At 43.7% G+C, this 14116-nt stretch overlaps 1 protein-coding gene across 1 annotated transcript in view; it reads right to left on the bottom strand.

Moving 5' to 3' along the window:
- Positions 1-3185: 3185 nt before the first annotated feature.
- The window catches only part of xirp1 (xin actin binding repeat containing 1), a 20835-nt gene continuing 9904 nt past the window's right edge, over positions 3186-14116 (bottom strand). The window contains exons 5-8 of the mRNA XM_024136830.2: positions 9164-9315; positions 8892-8933; positions 3810-8345; positions 3186-3310 (exon numbers count right to left, since the gene is read on the bottom strand). Coding sequence (XP_023992598.1) covers positions 3308-3310; positions 3810-8345; positions 8892-8933; positions 9164-9315 — 4733 coding nt within the window. The 3' untranslated portion in view covers positions 3186-3307. The remainder of the gene's footprint in view (positions 3311-3809; positions 8346-8891; positions 8934-9163; positions 9316-14116) is intronic.

The following is a 14116-nucleotide window of genomic DNA, read 5'->3' on the forward strand; positions in this document are numbered from 1 at the left end:
TATAGTCATGTTGTAGGCCTATTAGAAATACATTTATTTTATTTTGTTTTGCTTGATTTAGTTTCTCATTAAAATGCTTTAGAATGACTTCAATTAGAGATAGATTTTGAGAAATCACACATTAAAGATCATGGGTGGTTGCATATCTCATGTAATGGTCAATTTTATATTTGTTGATTGATTGATTGATTTGCATTGATTGATTTGCATTGGATATACCGGTATCACAGGAAATATCTCACCTGAGCTTCTTTTTACAATGTTTGCAGCAGAAGCAGTTGTTGTGAAGCAGCAGTCTATTGGCCACCATTTTCTCCATGGGGTAGACAGGGGACAGGCAGGCAGAGCATATCTCCTTCTCAGGGGACTGAAACTATGACCATAGCAACAATGTGATGATGATTGTACTGTTAAACCATATATTTACACCGTTTTTTTCACTAAATGCATAGATACTGTACGTGTTCATAATTTGCTGTACTGAAAGTGRACTATGAGCATGTAATCATGAGTTATGTTGTTTTTAATTGACTTTGGCAATGTTGTGATGGTGTTGGCGATCGTTCCCAAAATGGTGCCAAACAATGTTCCATMAAAAATATCTGGACAGAAGAAAGTATGAGAAATATCCACAGTTAGAGCAAAAAAAAGTCGCTCTGGACATGAGAGCGTCTMCTAAATGACTAAAATGTAAATGTCAAATGTAAATATAATTATTTAATACAATATTTATTGATAATTTACACAACAGAAAATATATCAAACATATTGCAATTATTTGATAAAAGGATTAAACATTTGASTATGGTTACAGTTCAAAAAAAGTCCATGAGACACAATTTAACACCAATACTGTCTATTACAAATCTTTTAATGATTACGATAACATCATCTGCAGCTAAGAAGAAATATTTATATGACATAATTAACTAAATGGGTCATACTAGATACATGTGGGTTACAAACCATGCTACATTAAATRTGTCATTTCAAAGTTTTCCACGTTTTGGTAGACCAAATGTTACAAAAACCGTCCCGCCCTCTTTGGCGTTGGACTGAGCATTCTCTGAAAAGGGATGACCGGACCTTTGCATGATAGGGGATGTCACGACTTCATACCTGGTTGGACTGGTGACTACTCCAAACTTCTCAGAGTGCTTCGTGACAAACGTCGAAGTCTTTGACGAGACAAATGTGTTGCCGAAGCAGTCCATCTCCTCGTATTTTTCACTGACAGTCTTTGTGCCAATGATTCCGGCAGGAACAGTCTCAGGGACAGTTTGCACCTCCAGTATGCTGACCTTTCGTCTTGGACTAGCAGGACTGTAGAAGTGGTTTGGGGAATCAGAGGCAGATCGTTGACCCAGGTCACCATTGGCTTCATGGGAGCTTGGGGAAGGACACCGCTCTGGTTTAGACTCTGGTTTGGGCTCTGGTTTAGGCTCTGGTTTAGGCTCTGGTTTAGGCTCTGGTTTAGGCTCTGGTTTAGGCTCTGGTTTAGGCTCTGGTTTAGGCTTGAATGATGAGAACTGTGGCTGCGGTGACTTTGGCTGTTCTGCAGGCTTCCTGGCAGCAGAGTGAATGGAGATGAATGATGGAGAGGATGGGGAGGTAGACCATTGTTTGATTTGGGGCTTGTCAAGTACCGGAGAGAGTGAGGCTGACTCTGATCTTTTTGACGATCCCGATACACCTTTCGTTTTCCCCTCAGATGCCTCCCTAGCTGGTTCTGTTTTGGCCTTAGTGGCCTTGGTGGATGCGATACTGATTTTTCTTATGTTGTTGGTGGGTTGATGGCTTTGCTCGGTCTGCAAAGATTCGTTAAAGAGTCCTGATAAACCTGCGATATCAGCCTCRGATTTTAAATTGGATACAGAATACAAAGCCTTTCTGATTGCCTCCTCTATGTCAATAAGTTTTGCTAACGTCTGCTCTTTCAAATGCATTATATCTTTGCTTGCCTTTTCTAGGTCTCCGAATACAGTCTCTACCGAAGATCCACTTTCCATATCATTGCTCACTGACTCTATTTCAACTTTMATTTCCCCTTTCGTGTGACTTTGCTTTGTATGTTTACAAGGCGTGACTATCCAAGCAGGTACATTCTCGAATAAGCTCTTTAATGAACTGACATCCACTTCCCTGGTCTCTCCCTCTATCTCTTGAACTTGAGACAGGATCGTCTTGAGTTCCTCTCGTTTCCTCAGATTCTCGAATATCTCCATCGCTGCCTTCACGTTCCCTCTCATAATGTCATCTTTGTGAACAGACAGCCTCTGACGTCGCTGGTCCTCGGTCTCTTTCTTTTCTTTCTTCTTCCTCAGAACTACTTTGTCCTCAGGTCTCTGGTGATGCTCCTCTTGGCAGCTCGTCACTGTTATGGATGCTCCTCCTGGCAGCTTGTCACTGTCATGTTGGCTCATTGAAAGTCTATCTGTCGTAGTTGGGGAGTAGGGTTCGTGGAGATCTGTATTGCAGCCCTGATTGTGAATATCTGTCCTCCCCTGCTGCACAGTCGAGGGGTTTATCTTCTGTTGCATGTTGGTGGTTTTGGTGACCTGGTTTTCTTGGCTGACCTTTTCCCGAATTACTTTGATCTTATTTGGCAGCACAGGGGCTGTGTCCACAACATTCTTCTCCTTCCCCCTGAAGTTTTGGATTGCGACCTGAAAGTCTGTGTTTATTTCCTGTTGTGCATTACAATCTTCTGTGTAGCTCTGCATGCACATTCGAATCTCTTTTGCTGCATTGATTTTCTGTATTACGTTTCTGTCCATCTCGTTTTCAGTGCCATTTGACACGGCCAAACGATGATCAACTGCCAATGTTGTTCCAATGTTTTTCTGTTCCCTCTTTTGCTCAAGCTGAACTGACTTTTTGTACTCGGCTGGGATGTTATTGGTAGCACTGGCCTGAGGTGAGTATTGCTTTGCTTTATTAATACATTCCGGTTGTGAGTCCTTTGTGGTTTGTTGTCTATTTGATGAAGGTTTCTGAGGCAGAGGAGGGGGAGATGGGTTCCCTGGTTTCGTTTTTGGAATGACTGGGTTTTGCTGGTTACCTTTAATCGGGCTAGGTGTTTTTGGAGGAGGGGCGGTATTCTCTGTTGCGTCGYTGGGTGTTTGTTTTGAGCGTTGTGGTTTTGGTGGTAGAGCCGGCTTCTGGTATTGTGTTTTTTCATTTGCTTTGGGTGGAAGTGGAGGTGGCCTTAGGGCTTCAGTGGAGGGTGTTTTGGGGTTTTCATCAAGATTTGTGAAAGTGACAGTTGCTGAAGTCTGTGCTGCGCTGGCTGGCGGTTCGCCAAGAGTTACTGAAACCGAAGGAGACAATTCAGTGTCAGATGGAGGCATAGATACTACAACACACTGCTTTTTCACAGTCTCTGCATCCCTTTTCTTTCTGCTCCCTGCATAAGCTTTACCTGAGTTCCTGTATAGCATGGCAGCTTTATAGTCTCCTTTGGACACATTTATACTAGACTTTTCAAGATATTGCAGCGCCATCTGCATATTACCTCTTACAATTTCCTGTTTGTCTACTAGCGGTCTCTGCTCTGTTGCAGCACTGTGCAGAGACCTAATAGCAGCTTTTATATCTCCTCTCACCACTTCTGCTTCTGCCTCTTCTGTCCCTGTCCTCTCAATATCATCAAACTCTGAGTTTACATAAGGGTGGGTTTGTGCTTGTATGCTGCCGGAGACTGCTGGCGGTGAATCCGCAGCGCTAACATGTATTACATCTGAACTCCTTGACACGTAGCCCTGTTGGCAAGCCTCAATTGTCTCCTGATCTCTCTCTGCGTCACTGACCTTTCGGAAAGTCGTCGTGATCCGCTGGCTTCTGGAGGTTGACGAAGACGCAGACTGCCTCACTGTCGTGGAGCTCTGTTCTTGAGATGAGATGTTGACATTGTATATTTTTCCTGGCACGATGATGTCACGCTCCACACATAGACTCTGGTTCTTTGCCAGCTCAAGGGACTGCTTCGCTGCCTTCACATCTCCCGATACAATTTCCTCTTTCTGTGTCTGGTTTCCCTCTGATTCCGGCCCCTGTGTTGCTAGATCCATGTCATAGATAGTTCCYGGGGTTATGATATCGCGTTCCAAGTGCATACTCTGTTGCTTTGCTCTTTCTAAAGACTGCAGAGTAGCTTTGATGTCACCGGCCACGATTTCCTCCTTTTCCATAGAGAGAGTCTGTTTTAAAGCAAGTTGCTGCTTAGCTGAGGAGATATCCCCACGGATGATCTCTTCTTTAGAAATACAGTTTTCAACACTAAGGTCAATGGAACCCTCTGTAGAAAAGACTCTTTTGGCATTCTTCACATCCCCTGGTAAGACGTCTGAAATGGTACGTTCCACTTGATCCTTCTGTTTCTGAAGATTTTTCTTCGCCTCCTTCACATCGCCTTGCACAATCTCAATCTGTTCCTTTGTCATGAGGTCAAGTTCATCCAATTCTGATTGCTGTATTTGAAGACTCTTCAGTTTTTGGAGATCTCCTTTCTCTATGCAACTCCTGTATAAGTCGACATTTCCCTTTTCATTTTCATCTAGTCTACATGAAGCGGTTGTCCTCTGATTGTTAGCAGTAGCTAACAGGTTGCCTATAGTTGACTTCACATCTCCCCTTGTAATGTCTTGACTATCCATTTTAGTTTGACAATGAAGGGAGTAAACAGTCATCTCTACATGTCCTCCCTCAGATTCCTGCATGACGATCCCCTTCTTCATCAGCTTATCTTGAACAAGCAAGCTTTCGATGAGTTTCTGTATACTTTGATCTTTGTCTTGGTTCGTTGATGCTGGCTGATTGACTGCGACTTCTAATACTGTTGTCTGAACTTTACCCTGTTCTACCTCTTTTAGAAGAGTGATCTGGGGCTTCCGYGTCGATCTGGACAATAACTGTAGCATGATGTTTCTGATGTTCCCTTCAACTATCTCCTCCTTCTGAATCTGTGCTCCCTCAGTTTTAATAAATTGGTATTTAACCATGTTGACGTTTGTGATCTCTTTTGCCTCTATTAAGATTCCACTTGAGTGGATGAATTCAAGCTGATGTAGACGAGACAGCGTGTCAATCACACTTTCAACTGTGACAATTTTGTCTAAGGGTGTGGTCTCAAACAGCCAGGTTGTGCTCTTCACATCTGCTTTTGGGATCTCCTCCTCAACGACCTGTGTTGCATTCATATTGGATTCAGTATCCTTGATCTTGTCCAGCGTCTGGGATTCAAACAGCCACGTGCAGCGTTTCACCTCTCCTTTGTGGTTGTCTTCTCTGTGGACCGTCTGGACAGGGCCCTGCTCCTCTGGCTCTCCCTTCAGCCTGTCGATGGGCTGGTTCTCAAAGAGCCAGGTGGACGTCCTGACATCGCCTTGCTGAACATCTGTCACACTAACCATCCTCACATACTTCTTACTGGCTGACTGGTCAGACTCGAAGAGCTGTTTGTTGAGCTTCACATTTCGGTTTCCGAAGTCTTCCACAACCTTGACTGTGGGTTCCTCGTCTTCCTCCTTAGCTGTTAGGGAGTCCAGAGGCTGGGTCTCGAACTTCCACCTGGCTGACTTGACATCACCCTTTTTCACATCTTCCTGGGTGACAGCTCGGATMACGTAGATCTCCTTTTCCGCCTTGATGGCATCGAGGGGCTTCGTCTCGAACATCCACCGAGCTCCTCTCACATCGCCACTCATCACTTCCTCCTTCTGGACTGTGGTAACCTCGTGGAACTGGCCTTCCTTGTCTCTAATGGCGTACAGTGGCTGGGATTCAAATAGCATGGTGCTGGACTTGACATCGACATTGCTCACTGGCTTTTCCACAGATTCCGACCTGTGTTCCAGAAACTGATCTTTGTCATGGATCTTGTCCAGAGAGAATGTTTCGAARATGAACTTCTTGTTGTGGACGTCACCACCCTCCATGTCGTTGACACAATGCATGTCTGGGCCATTTTCCTCTTTGTCGTTTATCGTGTTGATGGGACGGTTCTCAAAAAGCCAGGTGCATTTACGCACGGATCCTTTCTGAATGCTTTCGTCTTCATTACACACTTTTATAGACTCTGAACCTATTTCATCTAAGGACTTGGACTCAAAGATCTCCTTTACCCTAGAGACATCACCAGACTGGACATGCAACTCGCTGACATATCTAACATCTTGCTCTGTGTCTGTGTCCTTCCTTATCCTATCTAAAGTCTCTGTCTCGAAAAGGTGCTTCACTGTTTTCACACCAACCTCAGCCTTGACACCATCCTGAACGGTACTGCATAATTTAAAACTTTGCTCCTCACTGTCTTTAATGCTATCCAGAGCCTGTGATTCAAAAAGCCAAGTGACAGACTTCACATTGGTATTCTCAATCTCTTCTTCTTTATCTGGGATCTTTTCTGATTTGTCGTACAAAATGTCCATAGGCTGAGTCTCGAACAGCCACTTGCAGGTCTTGACATCACCTTTCCTAGTCTCCTTCTGTTGCTCTGTTGAATTCTGCTGCTGCTCTGACTGGTTGAACTTGGAATGGATGCCATCAATGGTCTGTGTCTCAAAGAGCCACTTGGCCATCTTGACATCTCCTGACCTATCCTCCTGCCTGGTGATTCCTTTGATAACCTCAACATTCTTCTTTCCCTCCTCAAACTGGTCAATGGGCTTGGTCTCGAACATCCACTTGTAATTTTGGACACTTCCTTTGATGGACTCCTCTCTGTTGACAGTTGTGACCTCGTGGAAATTCCCAGAGCAGTCTTTGATCGCATATAATGGTGTTGTCTCGAAGAGCGTTCTGTTTCCTTTCACATCTCCTGCCGTGATGTGGTTTTCTGTATTTCCGTTCAGCACTTCCTCCTGAGATTGGGTGATATTGCAAAGGGGAATTGTTTCGAAGAGATGCTTGTATGATTTAACGTCACCCTTCTCAATCTCATGATCTTTACTTGGGATTTCTGCTCCGACTAAGGTCTCTTTTCTAATGTTGTAGTTCTCGAACATGTGCTTTTTGCCTTTAACTTCTCCTTGTTCATCAGTGGAGAGGATCACTTTCTTCAAATGCCCAACTTCATAGTGTTCCTTCAATGTTTCCATGGGTTGTGTTTCGAAGAGCCAGAGGGAGGATTTGACATCTCCTCCAAGTATCTCCTCCTTCTCCAGAGTTACTTCTGTGGAGTCTCCTTTCAGTGCTGCCAAGGGCTGGGTCTCAAACATCTTTAGTTTGTTCCCAACATCAGCGTCAGGCACAACTTCGACCACTGTCCCCTGAAACCGGTCTTCTATGCCCTCCTCCCGGATGGTGTTGAATGGCTGAGTCTCAAACATCCATCTCTTCCTGTCCACCCCTCCTTTCTGCCCTTCCTCCAGCGATATCCCCCGGATTATCTGCATCCCGGATGTCCCCTTGTTGATGATGTCCAGAGGCTTAGTTTCGAAGAGCCAGCGTGCCGTGCTAATGTTGCTGCTACAGATCTCCTCTCTGCAGATGGACTTAATCTTGTGGATGTTGCCGCTTGCGTCTCTGAGGGCGCAGCAAGGATCGGCCTGGAAGAGCTTCACTGTCTTCCTCACATCTCCTTTCTGCTCCTGGAGCTCTGACTTCAGCTTGAGGAAGCTCTGGTCCTCTACAGAGCTACAACGRCCTAAGGCGTCCAGTGGCTTGGATTCGAAGAGCAGCCGAGCTCCTCTCACGTCTCCGATCTGAATCGGTTCCTTGAGAACAGCCTCGACCAGCTCGCCCTCCTCTGGCTTGAGTTTGTTGAGTGTATCCATGGGCTGGGTCTCAAACAGCCACGTCGATGTCCGGACATCCCCTYGGACTGAACTCTGCCTTTGGACAAACTGTTGGGTTCCGTCCACCATGCAGTGCTCGAACATGGAGGATGTTCCTCTGACATCACCGCCTTGAAGAGTCTCATCTTCCAGAAGCTTCTTGGTCATGTGGGGGTGGTCCCCAATGTTGTCCAGGGTCCAGTTCTCAAAGATCCACCTCATGGACTGGACCTCGCCCTGGTAACCTGCATCCGCTGCAGTCTGGGCACCTCCAGATTGCATCGCCGCAACCAGCTCATCATCGACTACATCATTGATGTTKTCCCTCAGGTCTGGGTGAATGTGTTTGAAGAGTCTTTTCAGCTCATTCTTCTGTCGCTGTTGGTAGAATGTCGAGAAGGTTTCCTTTGGTGGCGGCACGGGGATGAAGGCTTGGTTGGGGCCACCTGTTGCTGGGGACTCTTCATGGTTCTGAGGTCTGGGTGGGATAGGGGGAGGTGGAGGCAGAGACAGGTCATCTTCCTCGTGASATGCTTCTGAAACTGTGTTTTTTGGGGCTATCTCGGCCATCTTGGAATGAAAAGAGAAAAGGGTCTTTGTGTTATTGTCAGTATTCAGTCGGTCAGAGAGTAGTATTAGTTAGTGACGAGAAAATGTTAGGTAGCCRTGCGTGTAGCAATTGAAGCCATACTTTACCTTTTTCTCTGTGCTTGTTCGATGTCTTTCACAGCAAACCATCTTCACTCAAGCTAAGGTTAGCCAAACTTCACACCAGTTAGCAGAGCAGCGCTAATGCCTATGTCTTAAAGTCACTGAGTAGTGTTTGACGCAAGGTATTTCTGTCCGTTTCTGTTATTGCCTTGTGTTTGCTTTTCATATCGATATTATACATTTACCACGTAGAATAACTGCCATGTTAACATGTGGACAGATGTAAGTATATTAAAGTATTTACCGTATGTATTTGACCGAGTYCGGGTAATAATAATGATTGTTAATGTGACCACCATCATCACCGTTGTTATGCAAAACCCATTGCCCATCAGCTCTGAGTTGGATGTTTTCTAATATTCATTTCACAGCACTCACACATTGTGTTAGATTAACATATTATACCTTGCTGCTTGTAGTCTTCTTTCCTGAGGAACTGCTGGATTTCTGTTGAATGAAAACAAAGCAATTTAAAATTCAGATAATCGTTTCGTTCAAATGTATGCTCGAAAAGTAATGCAACTCATTTTGAATCCTGAGAATGATGGCTATTCCCCGGTCTGCCTGGCATTTGATCCCAGTGTGTGTGTGTGTATAATTTTGTGCATGTATGTGTGTCCGTCTCTGTGTCCGTCTTTGTGGTGTGTGGAGGAATGGGAGGAATGCCAGGCACTCACTGTGTGTGTGGAGCTTCCCGGGKATTCGGCAGCTGCTACTCTTGACAGGTATAGAGCTGATCTGTCTCTCACTGAGCCGGAGGTCCTCTCTCTGTCTCGACCTTGTCTTGACGGGGTGTCTCTATAACTCAGCTGGAGACGCCTCTTGTCATCTACAACACAGACAMATATAGATTGATTGATTAGGAATTGATTTCATGAAAGCTTCTGATAATGTTGATCAATGTCATCTGGGTCTCAGCTTGTATCCTAGCCTATACCGTAGCTACAGCTCCAGTAACATACAATAGGTGTTTGTAGTCTATTATAAACTGGGTGGTTYGATCCCTGAATGCTGATTCGGSTGACAGCCATGGTATATCAGACCTTATACTCCACGTTGCGTCGTGCTTAAGAACAGCCCTTAGCCATGGTATATTGGCCMTATACCACACCACCTCGGGCCTTATTACTTAAGAATAACTTTAAATTATTAAAAAGACACACAATTGTAAAATTAGCACATGATTKAAAGGAATGAAATGTATGGTTGTTTAAAGGTGCAGTGCAGTCAAAAACGTGATTGTCCTGTGTTTTATATATATTTCGACACTTGAGGTTGGAATAATAATGTGAAAATTATTATAATTTCCCTATTAGTGTAAGAGTGGTTTGAAAAGACTGCCTGAAATTTCAGCCTGTTTTGGTAGGATGGAGTTTTAGACCAATAAGAAAGAGAGTTCCAAACCTCTCTGCCAATCACAGCTCGTTTTCATTTTTCCCCTCCTCACTCAGGCCACTCCCAGATAGTCCTAGCAAAATTCTCGCTAGAGAAATTTCTCTTCGCTAAGAAGCTATTTTTGTTTCTTTTTTGACCATTTTTTTTTTTAAACAATCACAGTAAGGTACTTAATTGTTACCCAGAAAGGATTAGATATTGRGATWAAAAACAAAAGGCTGTATTAGACCTTTTAATATTTAATTTAATATAGTAGACACTTTTTGTTGATTTACATACAGTACGGTAACAGTCAGTGTGAAAGTGCAGTGACCCACATAAGGACAGTGATATTTCTGTGCACCGTGGTATGGTATGCACCGCACCACATTAATAAACTGTGTCTCTGTTGTTGGCTATGCTGAGGTTGGCTGATAATGGAGTCTATATATATATATATATAGCTGGGAGGTGTTGGTATGTGTGGCTATCCTATCTGTTTGCTATTGTTACACTGTAGGAACTATTCCCTCTTAGACATGGGACTTTATATGCCATTAGGACTGACTCTGCAAAATAATCAACCTTTAGAACAAAAACAAACAAAAAATTATGTAACGTGAAATAATGTATTAACTTCATTATCAAGTGTCGTTGCATTATCAGTTGTTACASATACAAATAAATATTGTTGCTATAATAATGGAAAATATACACTTAGAAAACATGGCTTTAATAACATGAAATATTAGTCATTTCTGTTAAATGAATGGGTAGACCTAACCAACACCAGAGAAAGGACCTACACGTTAGCAAAAWCTAGAGTTTGATGGATGTTCTGGTCGTTCTGGATGACAAACAACATGTCCTGCCTCACACACAGCTACAACCTGCCACCAGTTGCCGTAGACACTCAACAAACACCATCCCATTGGCTGACCATCACGACTTGGAGGAAGAAACAAACCAAAAAACAACAACTGCTAGCTCAGCTGGAGAAACCCCTGATTTGTTTTAAGCACATTGTTGGTGTGACTCACCTCCACTACAGCCATCCACACCTGACCAAAACACAACAGGTCAGAAGAATGCCTGAATGGAATCCCCTCTGGCTGTCGCTGTGTGACTGTGGCACAATACTAGAACGTTAGAATGCTTGCAATTCTATCTCGCCAGCCAAGTTTTCCCCATTTAAACACAAAAGGGTTTAAGTGGTGTTTCGCAGCTACTAGCCTGCGTCTATGTTGGCAGCGTTGTGTGCCACAAGATGCCCTATTCACTAGAGGTACAGATAACATATAGTGAGGCAAACATCTACACTAGAATCTAACACAAAACATCATCCCAATTCGAAATAAACATTGAAACAATAGCAGTCCCAACCACTAAACGCCACGAGCCCCAGTGTGTGTAGGCCAGAGCCCATTAGCCTCTGTGTATTTTCACACTGTCCTGTCAGTCCAAACAACAGAAGCTAAGCCCCTGCAGGCCTGCTTTTAATGGGTCAGCAGTAGCCTGGGCCCTGCTGGATAGACCCGTCATCTGTAACTAATGTCCAGATTCGAACATACCTCTGTCCGTTTTCACGCAGTAAGCTCTTGCCGGACAAAAGGACGGGTCAGCTAACTGGCGCCACTCACGAGTCGGGACTTAGAGCATCCCCATAGCTGGGTGAGCAGATGGAATGAGACAACATAATGTCATGCGAGTTGTGACTGAGGTCATAACCCCAGAGAAGTGCCTGGGTCAAGCTGAACACTTACTGGGAATACAATAATAATGCTATTGATGCTTATTGATCAGCTATTGATAAAAGTGTTGGTCACTATTGGTTATGTCCTTTGACCCATGCTAATTGATAACTCAAACTTTAAATTGAACACTTCCTGGGAATATGGTAACAATTAACGTGCTTTTGATGTTTATTGATCAAGTGTTATTAATAAGTTAAGTTGAAGATGAGAGGTAATTGGGGGAAAAACAGAAACGGTATTTCTGTCGTCACTAGTTACCACAGCCACAAAGTCACAAACACCCACCCTATTTCTGCAATTTATCTTCTTAAAATCTGATTTTTAACCTAACCTTAACCACACTTTTAACCTTATGGCTAACCCTAACCTTAAATTGGAGTTTTCATGAATTTTTACGACATAACCAATTTTRATTTTGTGGCTRTGGTAACTAGTGACAACCATTAACGTAATCAACGAGTGTTTCCTGATGATTTCCCTTTTGAAAGAGCAGAGCTGACTTTTGCCGCTGTACAGAGGAGGAATCTTAAAAATCCAACTATGGACAATTCTTATGAATCTCAACTGAAGTATTCTTTAACATGTTCGCTAGCTAGCTGTCCGGCTAGCGCACATTTAGCCAGCACATCTTTGAGTTATTTCACACAGTCAGACCACTTCCTGGCTCTTCCAGTCTAGCTATTCCCTTCTCTGTCTGCACAGGAATGGAGAGAGAAGCTATTAGCAGATCAGAAATGTGGGGATTTTGCCCGACTGACAGGTGTCCAAATGACATCTAAATGCAGTAGGTATTTGTTCCCAACCAACCAGCTCAGCTGCTTTCGATTGTAGCTACAGATTCACAGACAGGTCATAAAACTACTACCGGTTTACAAAATGGTTGTCTAGGAAAATCCCCCCCCGTCCCCCCCCCCCCCAAAATCCACCAGACTTAAAAATGTGCTGATTTTTTAAATGGAATCGATACCAACTGTCATCCTAATTAAAACGGGGGGGGGGGATTCAATAAAATACATTGTAATTTTATTACAATTGCTCTTCCTGTGCTGATTCCACATCACTCTATCACGACGCGTTTAGGTTTCCAGAGAGGAGGTCTGTTAACCATGACCTCTGATCCTCATTCTTGTCATATCGAAGGATTAGGTCTGAGAGACGAATAGCCACTCACTTAAGAAATTGCAAATATGACCCATGGGAAAAACTCTAAGACACTTGGTTCCATGACCTTGGGTGGCTGGCTGCATATAGCCTTCTTAATATGACTCCCAAGTGTGTGCGCGCACACAACACACACACACACACACACACACACACACACACCACACACACACACACACACACACACACACACACACACACCACACACACACACACACACACACACACACAACAACACACACACGATATCAGTGTGTGACAAAGACAGGGTGGTCAAGGAGCAGGATTTGATCCATCAAAGGTGACTACGACCCATCAGGTAAGATTAAGTTGTCACTTTTTTTCCTTTATTATATTAATATTTGCTATTAAATGAAAGAAATGTAGAATAATTAATTACACTAAACTCTGCAGACTTATCGTTGATGCAGACAACATTAAATGGACAGGCAATGTATGTTAGGCTAAATTATTCATATTTTTGATGACAGATTAGTTATTTCCTTAGCCGAAAATCCTCATAGCCCATATCCACATATCCACATATTCCCATATCCCCATATCCACATATCTCCATATCTCCATATCCACATATCCACATATTCCCATATCCCCATATCCAAACATTCCCATATCTCCATATCCTCATATCTCCATATCCCCATATCTCCATATCCCCAAATCCCCATATCTCCATATCTCCATATCCCCATATCCCCATATCTCCATATCCCCATATCTCCATATCTCCATATCCCCAAATCCCCATATCTCCATATCCCCATATCCCCATATCTCCATATCCTCAAATCCCAATCCTCATTTTACTCACTGTCATCTTTTATCAAGCTCAAACACCAGCTTTTGTCTTATTGACATGGTACTACAAAGCCTCCTCGTCGACTGGAACAAAAATGTTTTTTAATCTACAGCACCATTCATTTAGAATAAACTTGTTTAATCTAAAATAAACACTTCTGTAACTGAATCCATAATACTTACAGCCAGTGTAGTTGTTATTCTCCTGCTGTGGTTGTCTCTCTGAATACAGATCAAACCTCTGGTTGTCGGCTGATACAGTTCCTGTGATGCCTCTGGGATAGTTTGTGTTTCTCTGTAGTGTTAGCCTTTTTTGACTGTGGCTGTTCCCCTCTCTYTCTATCTCTTTCTCTGTGGCTCTCTGTCTGCCTGTCGTGTCACTGTGCCTCTCTTTAGTCTCTAGTCCTGTGGCGCTAGTGACAGCTGATTTTTATCAGGACTGCTGCCCCCGCTGGGAACGTTGGGTCTATTTTGGGAGGGTGGGTGGCGGTGTGTTGGGGCAGTGGGTTTGGACAGTCACTA

Source organism: Salvelinus sp. IW2-2015, unplaced genomic scaffold (assembly GCF_002910315.2).
Source record: "Salvelinus sp. IW2-2015 unplaced genomic scaffold, ASM291031v2 Un_scaffold1024, whole genome shotgun sequence".
Classification (NCBI taxonomy): domain Eukaryota; kingdom Metazoa; phylum Chordata; class Actinopteri; order Salmoniformes; family Salmonidae; genus Salvelinus; species Salvelinus sp. IW2-2015.